Raw genomic sequence first — 25,779 nt, forward strand, 5'->3', positions numbered from 1 at the left:
TTCGGGATCATTTGGGGGCTCTTCCGGCATCATTTCTGGATGGTTTTCGGGATCCGCCGGGATATCGTCGGGGTCATTTGGGGACTTTTTCGGGATCATTTGGGGGCTCTTCCGGCATCATTTCTGGATGGTTTTTCGGGATCCGTCCGGGATCCCATCAGGGTAATTTCGGGGACTATTAGGGGATCATTTGTGGACCTTTCCGGCATCATTTCTGGATAATTTTCGGTATCCGTCCGGGATGCCGACGAGGTCATTTCGGGATTATTTCGGGATCATTTGGGATACCTACCGGCATCATTTCTGGATGGTTTTTGGGATTCGTCCGGGATCCCGTCGGGGTCATTTCGGGACTTTTTCTCGACTAATACGGGATCATTTGCGGACCCTTTCGGCATAATTTCTCGATAGTTGTCGGGATCCGTTCGGGATCCGTCACGGTCATTTCGGAACTATTAGGGGATCATTTGAGGACCTTTCCGGCATCATTTCTGGTTAGTTTTCGGGATCCTTTCCGGGTCCCATCAGGGTCATTTCGGGACTTTTTCGGCATCATTTAAGATTGGTTTTCAGGCTTCGTCCGGGATCAGTCAGGGTAATTTCTGGACTTTTCCCAGACTATTTCGGGATAATTTTGGGACCCTCCCAAGATCATTTCTGGATGGTTTTTGGGATTCGTCCGGCATCCCGTCGGGTTCTTTTCCGGACTTTTTCTCGACTAATACGGGATCATTCGCGGGCCCTTTCGGCATCATTTCTAGATAGTTGTCGGGATCCGTTCGGGATCCCGTCAGGGTCTTTTCGGAACTATTAGGTGATCATTTGAGGACATTTCCGGCATCATTTCTGGATAGTTTTCGGGATCCTTTCGGGGTCCAGTCAGGGTCATTTCGGGACTTTTTCGGGATCATTTAGAGATGGCTTTCAGGATTCGTCCGGGAACCCGTCAGGGTAATTTCTGAACTTTTCCGAGACTATTTCGGGATATTTTTGGGACCTTCCCAAGATGATTTCTGGATGGATTTTGGGATCAGTCCGGGATGCCGTCAGGGTCATTTTGGTATTAGGTGATCATTTGAGGACCTTTTCGGCAACACTTCTGGATGGTTTTCGGTATCCGATCAGGATCCCCTCGGAATCATTGCGGGACTTTTTCGGGATCATTTGGGGTCCCTCCCAAGATCATTTCTGGATGGATTTCGGGATCTGTCCGGAACCCGTCAGGGACATTTAGGGGTTGCGTTCGAGATCCCGTCAGGGTCATTTCGGGACTTCTTCGGGACTATATCGGGATCATTTCTGGATAGTTTATGGGATCCGTCCATGACCCCTTAAGGGTCATTTCGGGACTATTAGGTGATCATTTGAGGACCTTTCCGGCATCACTTCTGGATGATTTTCGGTATCCGTTCGGGATTCCGTCGGAATCAATGCGGGACTTTTACGGAAATATTTGGGATTCCTTCCGGCATCATTTATGGATGGTTTTCGGGATTTGTCCGGGATCCCGTCGGGGTTATTTCGGGACCTTTTCGGGGCTAATACGGGATCATTTGGGGATCCTCTAGGGGTCGTTTCGTGACTTTTTCTGTATTATTTCGGGATCATTTTGGGACCCTTTCGGCATAATTTCTTGATGGTTTGCCGGGTCCATCAGGGTCATTTCGGGACCATTTTGGGATCATTTGGGGACCCTTCCGAGATCATTTCTGGATCCGTCCGGGATGCCGTAGGAGCCATTTCGGGATTTTTTGTTACTTTTCCGGGGTAGTTTTTGCACCCTTCCGGGATCATTTCTGGATCTGTGCGGGATCCCATCTGGGTCAATTCCGGACTATTTCGGGATCATTTTGGAATCCTTCCGGAATCATTTCTGTATGGTTTTCGCGATCCATCGTGGATCCCCTCGGAGCCATTTCGGAACTTTTTCTGGAGTTAGTCGGGATAATTTAGGGACCCTTCCTGGATATTTTCTGGATGGTTTTTGAGATCCGCCCGGGAGCCCGTCAGGGTCATTTCGGAACCTTTTCGGGATCATTTTGGAACACCTTCAGGGACATTTCTGTGTGGTTCTCTGGATACGTCTAGAATCGTGTCGCTCTCATTTCGGGTTTTTTTGGGACTATTCGGGGAACTTTTGGAGACCCTTTCGGGGCATTTCTGGATGGTTTTCGGGATCTGTCCGCGATAGCGTTGGGGTCATTTCGTAGCTTTTTCTGGATAATTTCGGGATCATTTGGGATCCTATCAGGTTATCAGCTCATTTAGTTTTTTTTTTTTACTTAATTACAAAAATAAAATGCATTAGACTGAAAACAAAATTCTAAACAGATAATAAGCAGGCTAACGCGAATAGCCCATATATTTAAAATTTTCCTTGCGGACGGGGCCGCGGGTAAAGGCTAGTATAAAATAAAAAGCAGGTAGGTACTTTGTGTGAGGATGCAAAGCTTTAGTTTTTTTGTGGTCTGCGTGTAAAAACTATGACTACGAATCACGTATTTCAACAATATATGACGTAAACGTAACTACTTGATGAAATTTGATGAATTTTGAAGCTTCTAGCCGTAAAAAGGGGGCAAAAATTAGAGTTTATATGGGGTATATAATATATATACCACCGATCTCTATGATTTTTTCAGACAACAATATTTGCTATATACGTAAGCATATGGTGAAATTTGAAGCGTCTAGCTGTTAAAAAGGGGCAGAAATTGCGCAAAGTTTCTTATCTGAACAATCGGTTGTATGAGATATATACTATGTATACCACCGATCTCAATGATTTTTTCAGACATCAATATATGCTATACACGTAAACATTTGGTGAAATTTGAAGCTTATAGCTGTTAAAATGAGGCCGAAATCGCAAAAAAAATATATATATACTATATATATATATACTATATATACCATCATTTATATATTATATATATCACCGATCTCTATGATTTTTTGACACAATACATACTATATACGTAAGCAGTCGGTGAAATTTGAAGCTTATAGCTGTTAAAATGGGGTAGAAATTGCGAAAAGTGTCTTATCTGAACAATCGGTTGTATGAGATATATACTATATATACAACCGATCTCTATGATTTTTTCACACAACAATATATGCTATATACGTAAGTATTCGGTGAAATTTGAAGCTTCTAGCTGTTAAAATTGGGCTAAAATTTGCGAAAATATATATATATATATACTATATATATATACTATATATACCACCATATATATACTATATATACCACTGATCTTTATGATTTTTTCAGACAACAATATATGCTATATACGTAAGCATTCGTTGAAATTTGAAGCCCCTAGCTCTTAAAATAGGGCAGTAATTACGAAAAGTTCCTTATCTGAACAATCGGTTGTGGGGGATATATACTATATATACGACCGATCTCATAAATTTTTTCAGGTAACAATACGTACAATATACGAAAGTATATGGTGAAGTTTGAAGCTTCAATCTGTTAAATTGGGTAAGATATTACAAAAGTCCTCTTTTTCTGAAAAATCGGTTGTATGGAGGATATATGCTATAGTGGTCCGATCCGGTCGGTTCCGACAAATGTCTAATCGGACACCCAAATACACCCGCTCACCAAATTTTATCAAGATATCTCAAAAATTGAGGGACTAGTTTGCATACAAACAGACAGACGGACAGACGGACAGACGGACATGGCTAAATCAACTCAGCTCTTCAACCTGATTATTTCGGTATACTTAATGGTGGGTCTATCTATTTTCCTTTAAGGACTTACAATTTTCGGTTTCGTGACGAAATTAATATACCATTTCATTTTCATGAAAGGTATAAAAATAGGTAGGTAATCTGTGTGAGGATGCAAAGCTTCACGTTTTTTGTGGTCTGCATGTAAAAACTATGACTACGAATCACGTCTTTCAAAAATATATGACGTAAACGTAACTATTTGATGAAATTTGGTGAAATTTGAAGCTTATAGCTGTTAAAATGAGGCCGAAATCGCAAAAAAAAATATATATATACTATATATATACTATATATACCATCATATATATATTATATATATCACCGATCTCTATGATTTTTTGACACAACAATATATGCTATATAACTAAGCAAACGGTGGAATTTGAAGCTTATAGCTGTTAAAATGGAGTAGAAATTGCGAAAAGTGTCTTATCTGAACAATCGGTTGTATGAGATATATACTATATATACAACCGATCTCTATGATTTTTTCACACAACAATATATGCTATATACGTAAGTATTCGGTGAAATTTGAAGCTTCTAGCTGTTAAAATTGGGCTAAAATTTGCGAAAATATATATATATATATACTATATATATATACTATATATACCACCATATATATACTATATATACCACTGATCTTTATGATTTTTTCAGACAACAATATATGCTATATACGTAAGCATTCGTTGAAATTTGAAGCCCCTAGCTCTTAAAATAGGGCAGTAATTACGAAAAGTTCCTTATCTGAACAATCGGTTGTGGGGGATATATACTATATATACGACCGATCTCATCAATTTTTTCAGGCAACAATAAGTGCAATATACGAAAGTATATGGTGAAGTTTGAAGCTTCAATCTGTTAAATTGGGTAAGATATTACAAAAATCCTCTTTTTCTGAAAAATCGGTTGTATGGAGGATATATGCTATAGTGGTCCGATCCGGTCGGTTCCGACAAATGTCTAATCGGAAACCCAAATACACCCGCTCACCAAATTTTATCAAGATATCTCAAAAATTGAGGGACTAGTTTGCATACAAACAGACAGACGGACAGGCGGACAGACGGACATGGCTAAATCAACTCAGCTCTTCAACCTGATTATTTCGGTATACTTAATGGTGGGTCTATCTATTTTCCTTTAAGGACTTACAATTTTCGGTTTCGTGACGAAATTAATATACCATTTAATTTTCATGAAAGATATAATAAATAGTACTTATGCTTAAAATAAAGATGTTTTACCTAAACTTCTGAATACATACCAATCCGTATATTCATACAAATACAAACGCTTAGTTGTGTACGGAAGTACAGTTGTGATCAAGCTAATAGTGCCATAATTCAAAATCTACTCTTCACATATTTCGATAGCGACACATAATGGATATCAAGTACTCCTCCACTTATATCTTCCAACTTAGTGACGGCCTCCGTCTTCCTCTGCTCCCAAATACGGTTGTCGATAGGAATTCTTTCTGAGCCGCAGTATCTTCATATGATTGTGCCTCACGACACCGTCACAGTATCTAATAGTAACCACAAAAATACATTTCCAATGCTGGTGTTATTTTCTCAACCTCTACTGTATATACAGTCAGGGCCGTAGAGAGAAAATCCGGCCCCGGGACTAAACAATTTACGGGCCCATATAAAAAATCCACTAATACATTTGATTAATTTAAATTAATGACGTCTCATTCATGAATCATTATTGATGGATTACATCAAATAAAATTTTGGTCACATCAACTAAATGATTTTTGGACTAAGAGCTGAAAATAAAATTAACACAAAATGTTTACTATTTATACAATTTTATTGTAACGTAGAAATAAAATTCTCTTTTAACAGCCACATATTGTTTCAAATAATCTTTTCTAGTTATTTGGTAACATTTTAATACATTTCTGATAAATTTAATGATGATTACAAATTTTAATTATTCAACATAGAAAGTTCGGATATCAGAGACTGGCTTTACTTGCTTTTTTCGCTGCAAAATGTTTATAATAATATCAAAATTGAACTTTCTTGCCAAAACGCATTCAACACAAAGCGTGGCAAGTCCTGAAACTCGCTCTTGATTTGATTCTTGAAAGGACGCTGAAGGAACGTTCTGCACTAGCTACAGTGACAGGTATAGAGGAACAGGTACGTAAAGCAACAAAAATGTTGGGGAAAATTTTATACAGATTTTGATTTTATGTAGATGATATTTAGCAATTCCAATGGTGACAGACCTTTATCAAAATTTTCTTCGTAAATGCGTTTCAAGATAATTGTTTCGCATTGTAAGCTTTGTGAAATGTCCGACTTTTATTTGTCGACAAATCTTACTGCGCTCGCTCGAACCGTAGTTTCATCCATGTCTTCAAATTGCCACAAAAAGGAAAACGTCTCGCTCAAATTTCTCAAAACAGCAAATCGTTCAGTAATGCCAGTGATTACAGAATCAACGATCACCAGGTATGTATTGGTTTTAAAATCAGACTCTGAGTCATCCGTAATAATCTCATTTAAATTATATTCAGAACGTTTTTTGGGTTTTCTCTTTCGAATGTCTGGAAACTTTGGCGAGATGTTCAATTGAATAGCAACTATTTCGCATTCGTTTACAATTGTTTCCCATTGGTTCCGTGTCAACTTCAAATCAGCTAATAAGGCATCTAGTTGTCGGACCTTAACATCTATGGTGGCGTCTCTAGCTTGGAGGACCACGTTTCTTTCATTAATGGTAGTCTGTATTTTGAACCAAATTGAGGACAGCAAGATACATTCGAACTTGTTGATGTACTTGAGAATGCCGGTAACATCTCCCTATGCTTGTGCAATCAAATGTGGCTTTTGTCTGAAAGACTATGAAGAGAGCTCGATACATTTTTTGAGGATGTCCCATCGTTGTGGAGTGCTGCTGAAAATAGTAAAATATTTTTGTACAACTGAGAATAAAGTAATTGCAGCCGTACAACATTCTGCAGCATCAACACCACATAAATTGAGACTGCGGGTTGAACAAAGCCAGTAATCAGTATTCGAGTTTTGTCGAGAATGTAACGTAGTGCTCCGTTGTAAGCTTCTTTCATATTGGCGCCGTTATTGTACCATTGTGCACGACAATCGTTTAATGGGATTTCATGTTTACCTAGAGTATGGCAAATTAGATCAGGGATTTTCTGACCAGTTTTTTTGGTTACAATTCATGAAAGCCAAAAACCGTTCTTCTTTTGTCTGAAAGACTATGAAGAGAGCTCGATACATTTTTTTGAGGATGTCCCATCGTTGTGGAGTGCTGCTGAAAACAGAAAAATATTTTTGTACAACTCAGAATAAAGTATTTGCAGCCGTACAACATTCTGCAGCATCAACACCACATAAATTGAGATTGCGGGTTGAACAAAGCCAGTATCAGTATTCGAGTTTTTGTCGAGAATGTAACGTAGTGCTCCGTTGTAAGCTTCTTTCATATTGGCACCGTTATTGTACCCTTGTGCACGACAATCGTTTAGTGGGATTTCATGTTTACCTAGAGTATGGCAAATTAGATCAGGGATTTTCTGACCAGTTTTTTTGGTTACAATTCATGAAAGCCAAAAACCGTTCTTCTTTTGTCTGAAAGACTATGAAGAGAGCTCGATACATTTTTTTGAGGATGTCCCATCGTTGTGGAGTGCTGCTGAAAATAGTAAAATATTTTTGTACAACTCAGAATAAAGTAATTGCAGCCGTACAACATTCTGCAGCATCAACACCACATAAGTTGAGACTGCGGGTTGAACAAAGCCAGTAATTAGTATTCGAGTTTTTGTCGAGAATGTAACGTAGTGCTCCGTTGTAAGCTTCTTTCATATTGGCGCCGTTATTGTACCCTTGTGCACGACAATCGTTTAATGGGATTTCATATTTACCTAGAGTATGGCAAATTAGATCAGGCATTTTCTGACCAGTTTTTTTGGTTACAATTCATGAAAGCCAAAAACCGTTCTTGAATTGTACAATTTGTTGCTTTCGAATTGGAGTGGAGTTAGCGCAAAATGAACGTAGTCATCGTTACTAGCATCAGGCATAGCATCAACGATAATAGTAAAATACTTGGCTTTATTGCCTTGATCTAAAATACTGTAACGAACTTACTTGCAATTCCTCTTATTTGCAACCTTCTGCTAAGTTCGAATCACTAAACTGTTGAATAAATAACTCCACTTTTCAATAATGCAAAATGGCCTTTATTAAAGTACTTCACAATAACACTTATACTTCGCTCAAACTGATTCTGCTATTGCTCGCTAGATAGCGTCTTAAATCCAACAGATTTTTGATGCCTCAGCCTGTGCCGCTTTTATACTCTTCGGTTTCCTCGTTCACCCATTTCTCCTAAGGTCTAGTAATTTCGTGAACCTGATGCTTGTTTACTAGCTATATACACGTATATTTGCAATTTTTATCCATATGCGTGTGTATTTGTGAGCGGCTGATGATGACATGCGCTTGTGAGTATCTCTCTCTGTTGCCCCGCACGTATGTGTGCAGACAATGATTAATTTGTTTACGTACATACAAGTGTAGCAGCTTGCTTTATTGTTGTTGTGGCTTTATTTACTTAGTATCAGATTAGTGATGGGAGTATCACTTAGTGTCACTAATATTCGTCACTCTGTCCTCCACCTAAGTCTGATCGTCCCGATCACACAAATCTCTCGATCTAACCGCTGCTAGCCTCTCCAAATGAACCACCCTTCTATTTCGTGGTTTCCCAATTGTTTGTATGCGGTAGATGACATCACTGATCTTCTTTACAACTCTCCTTCCCAACTGCACCAAAATTGGGATGGAACACCTTTCCGCCGGTGAGGGTTGTATAGCAGTACCAAATATCCCTCCAAGAAACCTTCCGAATTATTGTTCTCATCATACCTGCGCTTCATCTTACTACTCATTATCCTGAATCGTTCCCTCGCACTCTGTTGTTTGGCCAATGAAAAACTACTTCTCAGAGCTTGATCTTGACGGATTGACTTTGCATCATCAGTATCGTCTTGACGTTGCACAACATTAGTACGCGCTGACTTGAAACCACCCTTGCATTCTTTCTGGAAAATTCTTTCAGTCGCTTCAGTGCGTCCATTAGGGTTTGTCAATGCCAGTGTTTTTCTCGCAGATACCTTCGGTTTTGGCCCATTCGTTCCATCAACCCTTGCCCGATCTGCTGCCTTTGATTTTTGTGGTTTTTGTCGAATCTCTTTCACCAGCACTCACTTACTGCTGAACCCTTGCTCAAAACTGAAGTTAAGTGGCACATCCTTGTTCTTATACTGCATAATCCTTCTCTGCATATCGATCCTGATGTCATAGTCAACTAAGAAATCCACTTCCAATATGACTTCATCAACGATCTCGTAATCGTAATAATCGTACGCAATCTTGCTCCAGGTAATGGCTTTACTCTCCTGTTGACCAAACCGGATCGGATTAAAGAATGAGATGCGCCCGTATCTACAGTCAGAACACGCTCCTTGCCATCCACATTTCCTTTGACGGTAAGACTGCTCGATTTCCTTGCAGTTTGCGAGATAGGTATCACACGACATTCAATAGCTGGGGCAAGTTCTCGATCTTTACATTTGGCTCACTCTTGCTTATCTCCTCCAGTTTTGCGCTTACGACCAGCCAAGTTGTTGGAACTGTTAGGGTTGGTGTTGCAATAACGCGCAATGTGCCCTGGCTTCCCACACTTAAATCATTTGACTGCCTCATTATTCTTCTGCTACGTACCCTTCAATGCTTCCAAAATTGTGTCTACCCACTCTGGTCTTTCTGCTTCCACACGATGAACCTTATATGCTGGTTTACTCAATAGGGAGGCAGTTTCCTGAGTCAATGCATGTGATACCGTTTCAGCGAATGTCAGTTTTGGGTTTGCGTATGTAGCTCGCTTCGTTTCCACGTCCCGTATGCCACCTATAAAACTCTGGATTTTAACCTCTCGGTGTATTCCACGGGTGCGTCTGCATTTGCGAGATGAGCCAATATTTGAACATCCGAGGCAAACTCCTGCAAAGTCTCATTCGCTCTTTGGTGACAGCTTTGCAACTCAATTTGGTATATCTATTTTCTATGCTCGTTTCCATAACGTCTCTCGACAGAGGCCATCAATGCTTCATAGTTGTTCCGCTCTCCTTCGGGAATCGTCTGTAGGATTTCGGCTGCTGGCCCTTTCAATGCCACGAACAGAGCTGCAACTTTATCTTCAGCATTCCAGTTGTTCATTGCTGCGGTATTCTCAAACTGTAGCTTAAAGACCTGAAAAGGAACAGAACCGTCAAAGGATGGTGTCTTTACCTTTGGATTAATCGCTGGAACAGCTGGGCGATTTAGTTGTAACTGTTGCATAATATCTTTCAACGCTTCTATCTCGGCATCAATTTTTCATCGAGTTGTAAAATTTTTGCATCCTGCTCTTCCAGTTTCGCAAAGAGCTGCGGTGATACTTGTTCCGAAATTTTTGTCGACATTCCAGATATACGTGCCTCTTGCGCTTCCAGTTGAGATGACATATATGTCTTCTGATCTTCCAATTGAGATGGCATTTGCGACACCATTTCTGAAATGCGTGCCTCCTGTGACTCCAGCTGAGATGCCATTGTCGATATTTGTGCAGATATTGTGCTCGTCACTGTCTGCGGTGTTTCGTTTTTTTCTTCCATTTTTGTTGTTGTTTTGTCGCTATCATAATGAAAGACATACTCCTCAGCATTGATTCCTTCAAATACCATAGCCACACTTAGTCGTCTTTGTAGCTGGGATTTATCGCCAAAAGTAGCCCATTCACGGACTTCCAACTCCTCCTTCAGTTGCTGGATCGTCAATTCACTCAACTTTGCCATGTCCAAGTTGTATTCGAAGTCTTCGGAATTTATTCAACAATTCCTCTTCTGCCACCAATTGTAACGCTTTTCTTGTAATTCCTCTTATTTGCAACCTTCTGCTAAGTTCGAATCACTAAACTGTTGAATAAATAATTCCACTTTTCAATAATGCAAGACGACCTTTATTAAAGTACTTCACAATAACACTTGTATTTCGCTCAAACTGATTCTGCTATTGCTCGCTAGATAGCGTCTTAAATCCAACTGATTTTTGATGCCTCAGCCTGTGCCGCTTTTATACTCTTCGGTTTCCTCGTTCACCCATTTCTCCTAAGGTTTAGTAATTTCGTAGCTATATACACGTATATTTGCAATTTGTATCCATATGCGTGTGTATGTATGGCTGGCTGATGATGACGTGCGCTTGTGAGTATCTCTCTCTGCCGCACGTATGTGTGCAGACAATGATTAATTTGTTTACGTACATTCCAGTGTAGCAGCTTGCTTTATTGTTGTTGTGGCTTTATTTACTTAGTATCAGATTAGTGATGGGAGTATCACTTAGTGTCACTAATATTCGTCACAATATTTTCCCTCACGTGCTTTGCACAAATTTCTATAAACTCGTTCTGAATGTCTGGGGAAAGATAATGAATTTGTAAACGTTTGTGCTGCTGTTTTGAAATCCTAACTTTCTCCACATGTCTAAGTATCGGATCATACCGGCTTATGAGATCTTAGATGCCCAAAATGTCCATTGTTTCGTTCACCAAGATATATACTTTCGCCTTTGAAAGCTAGGCCTCTTTCACCCAAAAATAAAATAGTGTCCAAAATTCTATTTGTATGAGTTTTTAAGCGGGGATTACCCGTATTGCTTTAAAAGTATGAAAACATTTATTTGAAGCAATTTTTGATTTATAATTTCTTTAATAATTTGGGAAAAATTTAAACAACGTGACATCAGGACGGACAAGGCGACAGCTGTTTCGCTTATAGCTTCTTTAAATCTCTTCAAAGCCTTTTCTCCCGGGAGTGGGATTCGTTGTTTAAATTTTTCCCAAATTATTAAATAAATTATAAATTAAAAATTGCTTCAAATAATAAATGGGGGAATCCCCCCATTCCCCTCCCCTCTCGACGAGCCTGTATACAGTGAAATATTATTATTAAACATTTGTAGCGTGAATGGCACATATAAAAGATTTTTGTTAATTTTATAATTACTCTTATGTTTACTTAGAATTTATATCTGCTTAAAAGTAAATAACCCAACCAGCCATTATATCCATGAACATGTGCATATGCATCAGAGCTGTAAAAAGATTGAATCAATTGAGTGTGCATTCTCTCAGCATTCTTTTACACATTTGTGATTTTTTGGCTGCATATTATAAATCTCCATTCCTGAATGGCTCAAAATACTTTAACTCAAAACTAAAGTGTGTGTGTTATTGAATGGTAAAATATAATTCAATATAGAGTGTGAATGTAGGAACCATTCCCAATCTTTAGTGAATGTAAACTTGAAATGAGTGCACACTTTTTTTCCATTCAGTACTAAATACTTTTTCCCCAAGGTTATTTTTTGTATACTTTCATTGCTATCAGAATGTTAAATCGATTTAGGAGTTGGGTGCAAAAACGGCATAAAATTGGTCAATAGAAAAAATAGCCCCTTCTAATTATTCAAGTAGTTTAATATTTAAAAATTCATGAGCTTAACGCCGGCTTATAATTATTGAGTATGAATTATTATGTTTGTTTAAGAGCAACTGAAAAGAAAGAAGCATTTACTGGTATATTGCGACGGTACCATTTCGAAAACAAACAAACAAGTAGTTAAGTATGAACCAGGAAAGTCTTAAATCATCTTCATGGTGTTCGAACATAAGACATACAAGATATAGTACTTCATAGCAGATTTTGTATACTTCGTAATTGGGTTGATTTGAGATCAAAAAACGTTAGGCTCATGTGAGTTGATTGGTTTCCTTTTTAGGTAAAACTCGCGGATAACTCGCTTACATAAAACCATAGGGCTCTTGATTATATAAAGTATTCAAAAGACATGAAGATATAGTCGAATTTGGCTGAAACTTCGCAATGCTTTCTTGCTATGTGTCAAAATGTTACTACTTATTTTGCTATTGTTGTAAAATGGATTTTGTAAATGAACAGATTGTGAATTGACCAAATGGAATAAATTGTGGAGAAATTTTGTCGATAATAAAACAAAAACAGATACTTGAGTTTAAGTCATTTAAATACATCAAAGTGCATAGGTCCATCGGCGATTTCGTTGGAGCTTCCTAATTCCGAGAATTTCGATAAACATATGTCTATTTCCATGGCATCGTCCTACGGTGATTCAGGCTTCTATTCACCTGATTCACTTTCCCCGTTTTCCTTCATCTGTGCCACAAAAAAAAAATGTTCCATTTGGAGAAACTCTTCAGAGGTTATTGACTGGCTCCATCGGACAAAATTTTTTTTACAGGTGATATTTTAGCAGTGTTTGACGGAATATAAATATAGGAACCGAGTGGTTGACAATAGTCTCTCTGCCTATTTTCACGGCATTGGTAAAATATTGAAATTGTTTTGGTTGAATTCTATCTTACTTGAGCAGATTTGTATTCAAAGTTAATTTCCTTGCTATTAAAAAAGCTACGAATACCTATAGAGCCTGCTTTAAATGGCTGTAAATTACAAACTATTGTGTTTAGAAGAATATTTTTCTTAGACAAACCAGTATAGATACAGTATTTGACCATATACCGCTAGGAAGAATATATGGAGGAACTTAAGAGCTTTTATAATGTATTGCCTTTTCTTCAATTGTTTAATCACCAATTGAGGACGTGCAAAAGTAGGCTAGTACTTTTTAATGCAAGCCTTTTATATGGCACATTGGCAACACTTATTTAGAACGATGACAATTTCCGGAACAATAATGAAAATTTGTAATTTGCTTTTTTTATTATTAAATTTTTAGGAAAATTTCAATATGAATACTTTTGCAGTTAACTTCTTCGTACTTTATTCTCATTTAAATATGGAAAAAACTGGTCATCACGGACAATAATTAAATTTTTGTGTTAATATTTTGAAGTGGCTTTAATTAAAAGCAACCATGTGATATTTGAGCGGGTTTTGTGCATGTACGACATTTTTCATAATTGATTGGTACTAGAGAAGTGTGTGCACACTCAGCAAAGTCTGCATTCATTTGAATGTTTATTCTGTGTTGAAAAATGTTTGTGTTTCATTAAATTACTGCATTCTCTCTTCGAATGAGTTAAGGAGTGCGTTCTTTTTTTCCACTACTGAATGAAGAATGGATTGACTTTTAAGCCGCATTCCTTAGCAAGGAATGAATGAATGAAGAGAAAGCATTCTAAAATCAATGATTTAAAATTTCAAATGATTGCACAGTTTTACAGCTCTTATATGCATACACAAGAACAAATGTTCTTCATTCAACATCAATAAGTAAAAAATTCGCTTTGATAAAATACATTTGTGGTCACCTTTTTGATTTTGTTTCACAACTACAACTACAATGAAGCAATTTCGATGACAAAAACATTGACTTGGGGCTCTGTCGGTCTCTTGATCTTTTTTGTAGTTCTCTTATTGGTATCATAAACAGCACTTGGAAATCGGGCGCAGCTCTTCCTTAATCCAACACTAGCAATATCTGCCAGGCGTTAATCTGGCCGCACCTGTATAGCTTTAAGCATTTTTTATATCTCCAACTCAACTCTTTTATCCCTTACCATTTCTCTCCATCACAAACCCAAAAGGTTCATTGGCGATTTATCAAATCGTTCCCGAGATGTTTGGCTCTTAATGATGCTTATTTCAGGAACTACCAAACACCTTCAGGGAGAGTCTTTAACGCCACAAGAAGAAGACTTATAGACACGCTGATTTTGCTACATCATTTTCCGAAGGCTTATATTGAAGTTGAGTTTCCAAAAGCCTTCTTGTGCTGCTGGGTTTAAATTATTCGGAACTTCGCTCGGAAATTCGAAGTGGAAGGGAGCCACAGATTGCTCAAACAAAAAAATAATAATAAATACTTGGCGCGATGTACGTCAGAAGATATTAAGGCCAAGCGCTCTTACAATTTCCGTCACTATATATTCTAATTTTTCCTACAATCCACCGACATGGGACCACATGTTTTGTGCTGACTCCGAACGGCAAATCCAGTGGAGGGATTGTCATTAAGAACTTTTACCACACTTTTAACATGATTTTACGATAGTGAGGTTGTTAGACGAGCTTTTTACGGAGAAATTAAATAGTTGATTTTGTACGCGGGGCCCTCGTATGCGAAACATACACACATTGGGTATGGCAGTTAATAGAGTAATCCAAAGCCGGCCAAAAGTTGCACATTGTGCAATTTGAGTTCGTATTTTCACACCGACACTAACGATGTGTGATCACGATCGTTTGCTTTCGCTTGTCACTCACTAAAATCAACAGTGAATGCAAAAGGAAAAGTCCATGCTACTTTTTGAGCACATAATAAAAACAATATGCTGCGATGTTAAAGTGACTTTTAATACGTTTTAGTTAGTATTATTAAGTTCCTTTGAACATACATATTAATATTCACAATTTAATATAAATATATTTTTATACGTTCTACTTAGTTTTATTAATTTTCATAAATTTTTTTTATTGAATAACTATGTTTTGAAAATACTTAATATATTTCTATCTTTACATTTACTTTGTTTTATAGTTCTTTCTTAATGAAAAAATAAATTTTTTAATGTAAATTTTGCATTGAATAAACACCATACTTTCTTTTATAAAAAAGTTTTATCTGACTAGCTCGACCTCCGCGTTCTTATTTATACGAATATAAGTAAATACAGTCAGGATTAGCTTGAAATCAAATAACCAAAGTCCTTTTTAATTTCAAACTTCACTGTTCACATTTTCTTTTAGCACACTGTGGGGAGTTGCCACTCAATTTTTACACACACTTATGCAATTGTTTTAGTATTTGTGTTGCCGGCTCTGGAGTAATCTCTAACAATTCAAAATCAAAGTTGTGCCAGCATGCTTCTCGTACCTCTTAATAGGCTGCAACCTATTTTGGATCATGGTGTCCTTCGAACAAAAGAATTTTCCAACTGTGTTGAATGTTGTTGACCTGTCCTTGAACCCTTACGTTTTTACAGATCTTTGTGGATGATGAGGTACAGATCGTGCCCGCTTGTCATTTAAAGTCCTCAAAATTTTGGTTTTGAGTGATGAAAAGGGTAACGATATTTGGTTTATCTCTATTATTTATCAATAATAATTACATCAGCATTGATTACCGCTTAACCGCCTAAGCGATTTTTGCCGTTTTTTAAAAAGTAATGCCAGCTATTCCAGTCTTATTCCAGCGTGGGCATCACGCACAGGACCAAAAATTTTCCGGAGAGAGTCACGTCATCTTGCGGCACCGTTTATGACTGCGAACCAAACATCAGAACATATATGATGGTCAACTTGTTTGTATAGCGTGATTTTTGCTCCCCGAGAGAAGAATGTAGTACTTTTCAATTGTCTACTCAATGGAAAGTAGCACTTGCTGGCAAGAGTTATTCTCCGTTTGATTTCTAGGCTGTGGTCATTTTCTCTGTTAATGCTGGTTCGCAGATAGACAAATCCTGACAGTTTCGAATTTATGCCCAAAAACCGTGAATAGCGGATTTTTGTTTGGATGACTGCTAGTACTTAGTCTTGTCCTCATTTACAGCAAGACACAATTTTATATGTCTCTTTATCCAAACCAGAGAATGCAGAACCGATGAGCACCAGATCTTTTGAGGTGGATGATTGGAATGAGTATCAAAGGAATAATTTAAATTCGATATTCTGTCCCTGCATAAGCATATCAAAATCAAAACTACGGCAACGTTTACTGGGCATTATAAAAATGTGTATGTAGTTCCCATACACATTTGTGTTTGCTCTGAAAATATTTTACGATTTCGGAGCGTTTCTGCAACACACATTTCGTGATTGGCGGTACCCTGCATCGGAAAGTCATCAGTCATTGAAAATTTGTCAAATGGATAGCAGTTGATTAAATTATTAAATTCAATGGCGGAGTTGTGAGTTAACCAATTAAAGTTCAATTCAAATTTGATTTTCTTAAATTTTTAGAAAGAATGATTATAATCCGTATGAATATCGGGACGTCCCATTTCCCATATCGTAAGTTGTTGTGGTCTTGTAATATACAAGTAAGAAAGTAAATGAGATTTTTTTATTTTGCCAAAGAAACCTCGGCGCGTTAACGAATATCATCAAAGCAATGGTTGGTACTGGTATATTGGTAGCACCGATGGCATTTCGTAATGCCGGTTGGTTAAATGGCCTCATAAGTACTGCAATAATTGGCATAGTTGTGCTTTATTCAAAGGAAATATTGGTAAAACAACGAAATCTTGTATGAAGCAAGTGGACAGGCTCTGAAGTATTTTTGATTTCCAGATGTATGGTATGTACGAGATAGCGAGACGTCGTCGAGTGCCAGTCTTTACGTACGCTGAAGGCGTAGTAGAAGCCATAGCTGAAGGACCACCTTGTATGCGGGGACTACAGGGTTTAATGCGGTGAGTATCATACTGTATTGTAGCATCAGACTAGTGATGTGAGTATCACTTAGTGTCACTAACATTCGTCACAATACTTTTAGCTTTGGTCAAGTTTTGATCCGAGGCACCTTAATTTGTGCGCTTTGGTGTTAGATCTTTGGTTCGATTTATTTTTGAAACGCATAGTGCGCTAATAACGGTTAAAAGTTTTAGCCTTAAACTGAAACTCATTGTACTACATGCATGACTAAGGCAAATTTGGTTTAAAATTTAGATTATATCGGGTTTCGTGAAAATGAGCTCGCAGATTTTGGTTCCATCTTTTTACCAGAAAAATCTATACTTGTATATAAAAAAGAGTAAAGTTGTGCTAATCGAAGTGCTTTGGATCAGAGTCGTGCTCTTTACACACTTTTGAGCTGGCCCCGTACCGTGGTATACGATCACGTATAGAAACTATTTTCACTCAAACGATAAATACGAAACTGTCGAACTATTTATTAAAATGATAATAAATTGTGGATCTAATATATGCGTATTATCCCTGGCTCAAATATGTCACTTATCTGATTCTCCATTTCAAAGCTATTTTGATTTCAAAAATTTATTTCGATCACGGATCGTAAAACACGATACGGGCCCTGCTTTAGCATTCGCCAGGTTGAAATATTTCAAAGCACGATAACCTCCGAAGAGATTTTAGGCGTCTCTTCCAATTTGCGTGGTGCTTCTTTGGAGTTTTTGCTACAAATTGGTGAACGGGACCCACTCGGCAGATGAGTTTTCACTGAGAAGCTCGTCATGGCAGAAATATACTCGGAGTGTCGCCAAATCACTGCCGAGGCGCGGGCTAGCTACGCTGCATCCTTGATTTAACAATACTCGCCCTCATAATTTTATGCGTTGCTTCTTAATTTTTTCTGCATCATTGATTTTTTTCAGTATCATACAAAAATAATTCATTCGTGCCATTCTGAGATATGAAATAAAGAACAGGAAGATAACGCCTGCGGTCTGTATATCCTTTGTGGGCGGGGATATTTCCTTTTTGCATATGAAATAACGCCTGTGGGCATCACTTCTGCATTTTTCAGGCATTAATTCTGTGGGCATTTTTTCCATTTATTAGGCGTCAATTCCACGAGCATTATTAATTGCCACCACAATTTATAATGCACCACAATTACGAAGCTCCTGAGAGGATTAGAAAAATTTTTAATCAATGGAACTGAATGGATCGTTCTTATCACATTGTCTATGAAATCAGACCATTGATGTCAATGAGATGACTGAAGATCTGGAGCAACGTCATGAAGTTGAGTATCTGGGAGGCTCGTAATAGAAAAGCGCGGGATTGACGCTATACGCTCCCAAGACCCAACATTTACCTTTGTAAACCAAGCGTAGGATTATTGTGCAGAAAGAGGTGGCTGGTGTAAACATGTACAAGCGCAGAAGTTTTGCAGCAACGATGTTTCAAAAAATCAAAGCTTGTAGATTTACCTGAGGGCAAAATAGAAACCCCAACAGAAATATTCCAACAGATCCGCCGTCATACGAAGAGATTCTAGAGGCGATAACCAAATTGAAAAACAATAAATCTCCCGGTCCTGATGACCTTCCAGTAGAACTTCTCAAGTATGGTGCAGACGTCACTGCCCTTACCCTACATCCTATTATACAGTCAGCGTGGATAGGATCCACAATTCCTGGTGAATGGAAAGAAGGGGTTATAATCACTATCCCAAAAAAAGGCGATCTCAGCCAATGCAAAAACTGGCGCGGCATTACATTGTTTATCTCAATCCACAAGGTCCTAGCATTCATCATACTGGCAAGAATATCGGCCACGCTCAACGCACAATTGCGTAAAGAACAGAACGGCTTTATACCAAATCGATCTTCCGTGGACCACATCAATACCCTACGAAAAATCATAGAACAGTCTAATGAATGGAGATCGCCACTATATCTTCTCTTCGTTGACTTTGAGCGTGCGTTTGACACAATCTTCCGTGACGCAATATGGAGTGCGCTACAAAACTGCGGGGTCCCAGGGAAAGTCGTCGACATGATTAAGGCCCTCTACAAAGATGCAATGATCAGTGTACGCTTCAAATGAAAAAACAGCAACAAATTTAGCATAGAAAAAGGCGTACGACAAGGGTGCGTCCTATCACCGCTGCTTTTCATAGTAGTGCTGGACGATGTCCTGAAGCGCACAAACGCAGAAGCCCCAGATGGGTTACAATGGAGGCTGAATCAGAAACTAAGTGAATTAGACTACGCTGATGATATCGTCTTCACTACTCACACACTAGCTGCTGTTGCCGCAAAACTCCAGCGACTCGAAATCAATGCCCGCGCAGTCGGTTTGAAAATTAACTACGCAAAAACTAAGCTAATGAGACTACAAAAAATGAACATATCTCCTCTCCAACTTGTATCAAATGGCAGCACTACCGTCATTGAGGATGTAGAAGAATTCTGCTACCTTGGCAGCCAAATTACTAAAGATGGCGGCGCAGAATCGGATGTATCTGCAAGGATCTGCAAGGCACGAACTGCATTCCACAGGTTAGGCCGAGAATGGCGCTCTCGCATATTGTCGATGAAAACAAAACTGAGGATTTTTAAAACCAGCGGGAAATCAGTTCTGTTATACGGGTCCGAAACCTGGCTTGTCTCTGACCGCATTAACCGACGACTGCAAACGTTTATAAACAAGTGTCTGAGAATAGTCTGCCGTATCTTCTGGCCAAGAACAATAAGCAACGCCGATCTACTGTCACTCACGAACAACACCCCTATCTACACTGAAATTAAAAAACGTAAGTGGGGTTGGATCGGTCACACTCTCCGCAGAGAAGATGACAACGTTGCCAAAATGGCCCTCCAATGGAACCCACAGGGAAGTCGGCGCAGGGGGCGCCCTCGACAAACTTGGATGCGTACGATTCTCAATGAGAGCTCTTCCACCGCCACCTGGAATGAAATAAGACGTTTAGCGACTGATAGAAGCCGCTGGAGAGCGTTCGTCTCCGCCCTATGCTCCGACTAGGAGCGATAAGTTGTGCTTCTGGATGGCTATGGTATTAGTTTTAACTTTTGCGATTGTCAACTAGATGTTCAATTCTATCTAGGAATACAACTACTACTAAAATAGAAATCTGTGGCTTATCAGATCTTATTTTTAAAAAAGTTCTGGCTAATCCTGGAACTGTTTAGAACAACATGAAATACTCGCAGCCTTATGATCAAACCCGGCAGATATTATTCATACTTTCTCTGTATATCCATCAGCCTCTCCCCTGTCCCACCCTCTTCTTTCCCCTCTCCTATGTTTCCACACTACAGACACAATCAGTCTATTTGAAGTCTTAGTTGCCATGCCAATTCGACCCCTCTGCATTCTTCCTGTTTACATTAATTGGCCCTCTTAATTTCCCTTCTCTTAAAATTTTTCGTAAATTTTCCTCATTTTCCTCTTAGTCTTTCTTTTGCTCTTATCTAAGTCTTACAATTGCTCTTAGTCTTGTTGTTGTTGTTGTTGTAGCAATGCTCGCCCCACCTAATAGCCGCGACCGATCACAAATTGTCATCAATATCCTCTAACGGGAGTCCAAGGAAACTTGCCGTTTCAACAGGGGTGGACCATAAGGAAAGGGGTGTTAGAGGCGTTGGTTCCACATTACAATTAAAGAGATGGTTGGTGTCATGTGGGGACACATTGCAAGCAGGGCATACATTTTGTATGTCGGGGTTGATTCTGGATAGGTAAGAGTTTAACCTGTTACAGTATCCAGAACGAAGTTGAGCAAGAGTGACACGCGTTTCCCTGGGGAGTATGCGTTCCTCTTCTGCGAGTTCTGGATATTTTTCTTCAAGTACTGGATTCACCGGGCAATTCCCGACATAAAGGTCCGACGCCTGTCTATGGAGTTCACCAAGGACCTGCTTGTGTTTTTCCGCTTCATACGGCTGGGTTCTCAGGTGCCGTATTTCCTCAAAATGCTTACGGAGATGACTCCTTAGGCCCCTAGGCGGTGCTGGTTCGTCAATCAGATGTCTGTTGGGATGCCCAGGTTTCTGGGTATTCAACAGAAACTGTTTGGTCAGCATCTCATTTCTCTCCCTGATGGGGAGTATTCTCGCCTCATTATGCAGATGGTGTTCTGGGGACATAAGAAGACAGCCCGTGGCGATTCTGAGAGCAGTATTTTGGCAGGCCTGTAGTTTCTTCCAGTGGGTGGTTTTTAGGCTTGGCGACCATATGGGTGACGCGTAGCACGTAATCGGCTGGCTAATTGCTTTGTATGTGGTCAAGAGCGTTTCTTTATCTTTTCCCCAGGTACTGCCAGAAAGGGATTTGAGGATTTTATTACGGCTCTGAATTCTTGGAACAATTGCGGTTGCGTGCGCACCAAAATGTAGATCCTGATCAAACGTCACACCCAAGATTTTGGGGTGTAGGACAGTCGGTAGCGTAGTGCCATCGACGTGGATGTTCAATATGGTCGACATTTGGGGCGTCCATGTTGTAAATAAGGTCGCGGAAGATTTAGTCGGTGACAATGACAGGTTTCGCGAGGCGAAAAAACTGGAGAGATCAGGGAGATAGCCGTTTATTTTATTGCATAGCTCATCGATCTTTGGGCCTGGGCCTGTGGCCATTATTGTGCAGTCATCGGCGTAGGAAACGATTGTGACTCCTTCCGGTGGTGAAGGTAGCTTAGATATGTAGAAATTAAACAAAAGCGGGGATAGGACACCACCCTGTGGCACCCCTTGTTTAATTCTCCTTTGTTTTGATGTTTCGTTTCTGAATTGCACCGATGCCTGCCGACCACCCAGATAATTTGCGGTCCACCTTTTAAGACATGGGGGAAGGGTAGACCCTTCCAGGTCTTCCAGTAACGAGCCATGGTTGACCGTATCAAAAGCTTTTGATAGGTCTAACGCTACGAGTACTGTTCTATGGTGGGGATGTTGATTCAAACCGCAATTTATCTGGGTGCTAATGACATTTAGCGCGGAGGTAGTGCTATGGAGTTTTCTGAAGCCATGCTGATGAGGGGCTAGCTGCAAATGTGCTTGGAAATGAGGGAGCAAAATGGCTTCAAGCGTCTTTGCCACTGGCGATAGGAGAGATATCGGACGATATGACTCACCTACGTTAGCTGGTTTCCCAGGCTTTAGTAGCGGGACCACCTTGGCCATTTTCCATTTCTCGGGTATGACAAAGGTGGAAAGAGACAGGTTGAAGACATGCGCTAAATATTTGAAACCCTCTTTCCCTAGGTTTTTAAGCATCGGCATGGCTATGCCGTCTGGGCCCACTGCTTTGGATGGTTTAGCGCGACCAATGGCGTCCTCAACCTCTCTAGCGGTGATGGTAATTGGTGACGCGCTGAGTTTTTGTTTATGTGCACGTCTATTGGCTCTCCGTCTATCTTTGTCGACCGTAGGATGCATTATATATTGTCGGCAGAAAGCGCTCGCGCATTTTTTCGCATCCGACAGCACCTTATCGCCAAAGGCGATGGAAACTTTGTCTTTGTGCTTAGTCGGATTCGATAGGGACTTTACGGTGGACCAAAGTTTACCTACACCGGTAGAGAGGTTACAACCTCTTAGGTGCTCTTCCCATTTCGCCCGCTTGTGTTCGTCCACAAGCAATCTGATGCGTTGGTTTATATCCCTTATTTGGGGGTCGCCTGGATCAAGTTGTCTTATAAGGTCGCGTTCCCTCGCTAAGCTCGCGGCCTCCGCCGGGAAGTGGGGCCGGATTTCGGGAATTCTCCCGGCGGGAATGAAATGTGCCGAGGCGGATTCAATGACCTTACGGAAGGCACGCTCCCCTTGGCGGGCATCAGTCGGGATAGGGAGGGCAGCAAAGCTGCTGTCTGTTGCAGATTTATATTCTTCCCACTTTCCTTTTTTGAAGTTTATGAAAGTGCGTTTTTCGGTGACGATGAAGTCGGCGGTACGCTCGAACGAAATAAGTATGGGCAGGTGGCCAATGTTACCATCGGCTGCCAGTTGACGCAGTTTACGAGTTCTGCGCTCACGATTGAGATATCTGGCGAGCTATGACAGCTTCCTACCATACGTGTGGGGGCGTCTCCGTTAATTGTGCAGAACGTCGTTTCGTCTATTTGATCCGCCAACATCTCACCCCTACTGTCCGCCCGCAAGTTTGAATGCCATAGGTCGTGATGGGCATGGAAATCGCCTAAGATAATGCGATTGTTGCCAGTGAGTAAGGCCTCGATATTAGGGCGGTATCCACTGGGGCAACAGGTGACAGGAGGGATGTAGATGTTGATGATTTCTATATTTGCATCGCCTGACCGGACAGATAGGCCTTGACGTTCTAAGACATTGTCACTGCGGTCGATGCCAGGATCAAATATATGATATTGCACAGAGTGGTGTATAATAAACGCGAGGCCGCCTCCATTTCCGCTCTCGCGGTCTTTCCTGTGGACATTATAACCAGAGCAGGTCTGCAATGCAGATCTTGCTGTGAGTTTAGTCTCTTGAATCGCAGCAATGCGGATGTTGTGCCGCTTCATGAAATCGACTATCTCCGTAATCTTCCCAGTTAGTCCATTACAGTTGAACTGCAGAATTCTGAAGTGCATGAGGGGTGACGCCGCCACTCTAGGGGTAAGTGAGGGGTGACTACGCTTAGGTTGTGGAAGGCCAGGACGCAATTGCTGTTGTGGCCTTGGGACTGGGCGCCCTTGGGCAAGCATTGGGGTACCCGGATGATTTGGGTTTGCGACCTGGCAACATGGCGCGATGAAACCCGTCGAGGGGTTGCCGTCGCGGACACCAGAACATCTAGGAAAGTGGCACCACCCAAGGCAGGAGCTGCATTGAGCGGATGTCGCAAACCTATATATTCTGTGCTGGCAGACGGTGCAAACGGAGGCAGGGACTAAGAGTCTGTTTCCCTGACCTGCACGATTGCTGCCAGAAAAGAGGGGAGGAGAAGAAGACGGGGGCAGGGGCTGATGCTCAGCATTGCTACCACCTCTACTACGAAGGTAGTAGTTATGAGTGGTATCAGCTGTTTGAGTTGTTGGCGCCGTGGGGCGCGAGCAGCAGCGGGTACTTGTTGTGGCTTGCTGAGCAGCGAAGCTACTGGAAGGTAGTGGGGATACGCTTAGGCGTAGACTACGGGACGCCCTTGGGCGTGAGCAGCAAGGAGCCACAAAAGATTTATAAAAGTTACGTGGACGTCGGGTTTTGGGATCAAGCCCAGAACAACCTGTCCGATGCAACCATCCCTTGCACGAGACACACTGAACAGAGTATGACCGTCCTAAAAAGATTCTTTTCTGGCAAATGCAGCAAAACCATTTCTCGGGACCGGGGTAAGGAGACGGACCCGGATTGGGTTCGATACCTTCCCGGAGTAAGAGAATATGTAGCAGTCCTGCTGCAAGGAGCTGCTGGGAGGATGACAATTTGTGGGAGGGACGAAACAAATTAAATGGGGTCACACTGAAATGACAGTCCTTGGTCGGGAAAAATCCCGAGTCGCTCCGGTACATAGAACCGACTGCCTTGGGAAGCGCTTAGTCTTGTCGTAATGTTATGTTCACTCTTCTTGTTGACGTCTTATTCATACTTTTTTCTAAAACTATTACCCTTATTCTTACTTTTACTTTTACTCTCACTCTTCCTCTTGTTCTTCATACTTTTCCGACTTCCCTCTAAACTCTACTCTCCATTTCCTATTATTCCATTTCTCTTTTCTTTCGATTGCCTTTTCTAATATGGAGATATGGTAGCCGTGGTGTGGTGGTAGCGTGCTCCTCCTACCCCTCCAAAGATCCTTGGTTCACGCCCCGCACAAAGTAACATCTTAAATTTAGAAACAAGTTTTTTTCAACTAGAAATAAGTGTTTCTAAGCCGGGTCGCCCGGCAGCTGAAGAGAAGCTCGGCCTTAGATCCCTTCGGAGGTTATCGCGCATTGCATTTATTATTTTAATATATAGATAAATCAAGTCTGGCTTTTTTCCGCTCATTGCATTACTAAAGTAGTAAAAAAATGGCAAAATAGAACCAACAATTTTCTTCGCTACTACTTTAAAATTCGTAACAGGACTGTGAGGGCCGTCAAATTTTTGTTGTTGTACTACTGACTTCACTTATTTGATTTTATCGCATTATTGCGCCAGACCACCTGGTATGGATTCGCCTTGGATAGAACCATACCAGGCCAATCCATACCAGGCGGTGGCAAAGCGAATTCAACCAATTCGCCGTGCAGAAGAATGTTCAAAATAAAATTTTAATTGATTTGGATTAACTGACATATTAAAATACAAGGCGTTGTATGGAAAATAATCAAGAATAAGCAATCAGCTTTAAGCTATAAGTCAATGGTCTAAAAACAATAAGCTCTGCCTTAATGCATCTAAAACACAGGTGATTGCCATTTCTCATTATTCTTATAATTTGGATGACGTTTCTCCAATAATACTTAATGTGAATGTTTTGAAATTTAAGAAGACTGT

The 25,779-nt window shown here is 40.3% G+C and overlaps 2 protein-coding genes across 4 annotated transcripts in view; both read left to right on the forward strand.

The window, feature by feature from the left end:
- LOC137244068 (proton-coupled amino acid transporter-like protein CG1139) overlaps positions 1–25,779 on the forward strand; it is a 228,029-nt gene that overhangs the window by 82,231 nt on the left and 120,019 nt on the right. The gene's annotated exons all lie outside the window — the stretch shown is intronic.
- Positions 1–25,779, forward strand: part of LOC137246488 (proton-coupled amino acid transporter-like protein CG1139) — an 89,700-nt gene that overhangs the window by 33,823 nt on the left and 30,098 nt on the right. For 2 of the 3 annotated variants that reach the window (XM_067777584.1, XM_067777585.1), the window contains exons 3-8: positions 5,717–5,915; positions 5,974–6,230; positions 16,438–16,758; positions 16,811–16,861; positions 16,928–17,078; positions 17,141–17,262. The exons of the other annotated variant lie outside the window; for it this stretch is intronic. In XM_067777584.1, coding sequence (XP_067633685.1) covers positions 16,748–16,758; positions 16,811–16,861; positions 16,928–17,078; positions 17,141–17,262 — 335 coding nt within the window. In that variant the 5' untranslated portion in view covers positions 5,717–5,915; positions 5,974–6,230; positions 16,438–16,747. The remainder of the gene's footprint in view (positions 1–5,716; positions 5,916–5,973; positions 6,231–16,437; positions 16,759–16,810; positions 16,862–16,927; positions 17,079–17,140; positions 17,263–25,779) is intronic. 3 annotated transcript variants of the gene reach the window in all.

This window comes from Eurosta solidaginis, chromosome 3, assembly GCF_040869045.1.
Source record: "Eurosta solidaginis isolate ZX-2024a chromosome 3, ASM4086904v1, whole genome shotgun sequence".
Lineage (NCBI taxonomy): Eukaryota > Metazoa > Arthropoda > Insecta > Diptera > Tephritidae > Eurosta > Eurosta solidaginis.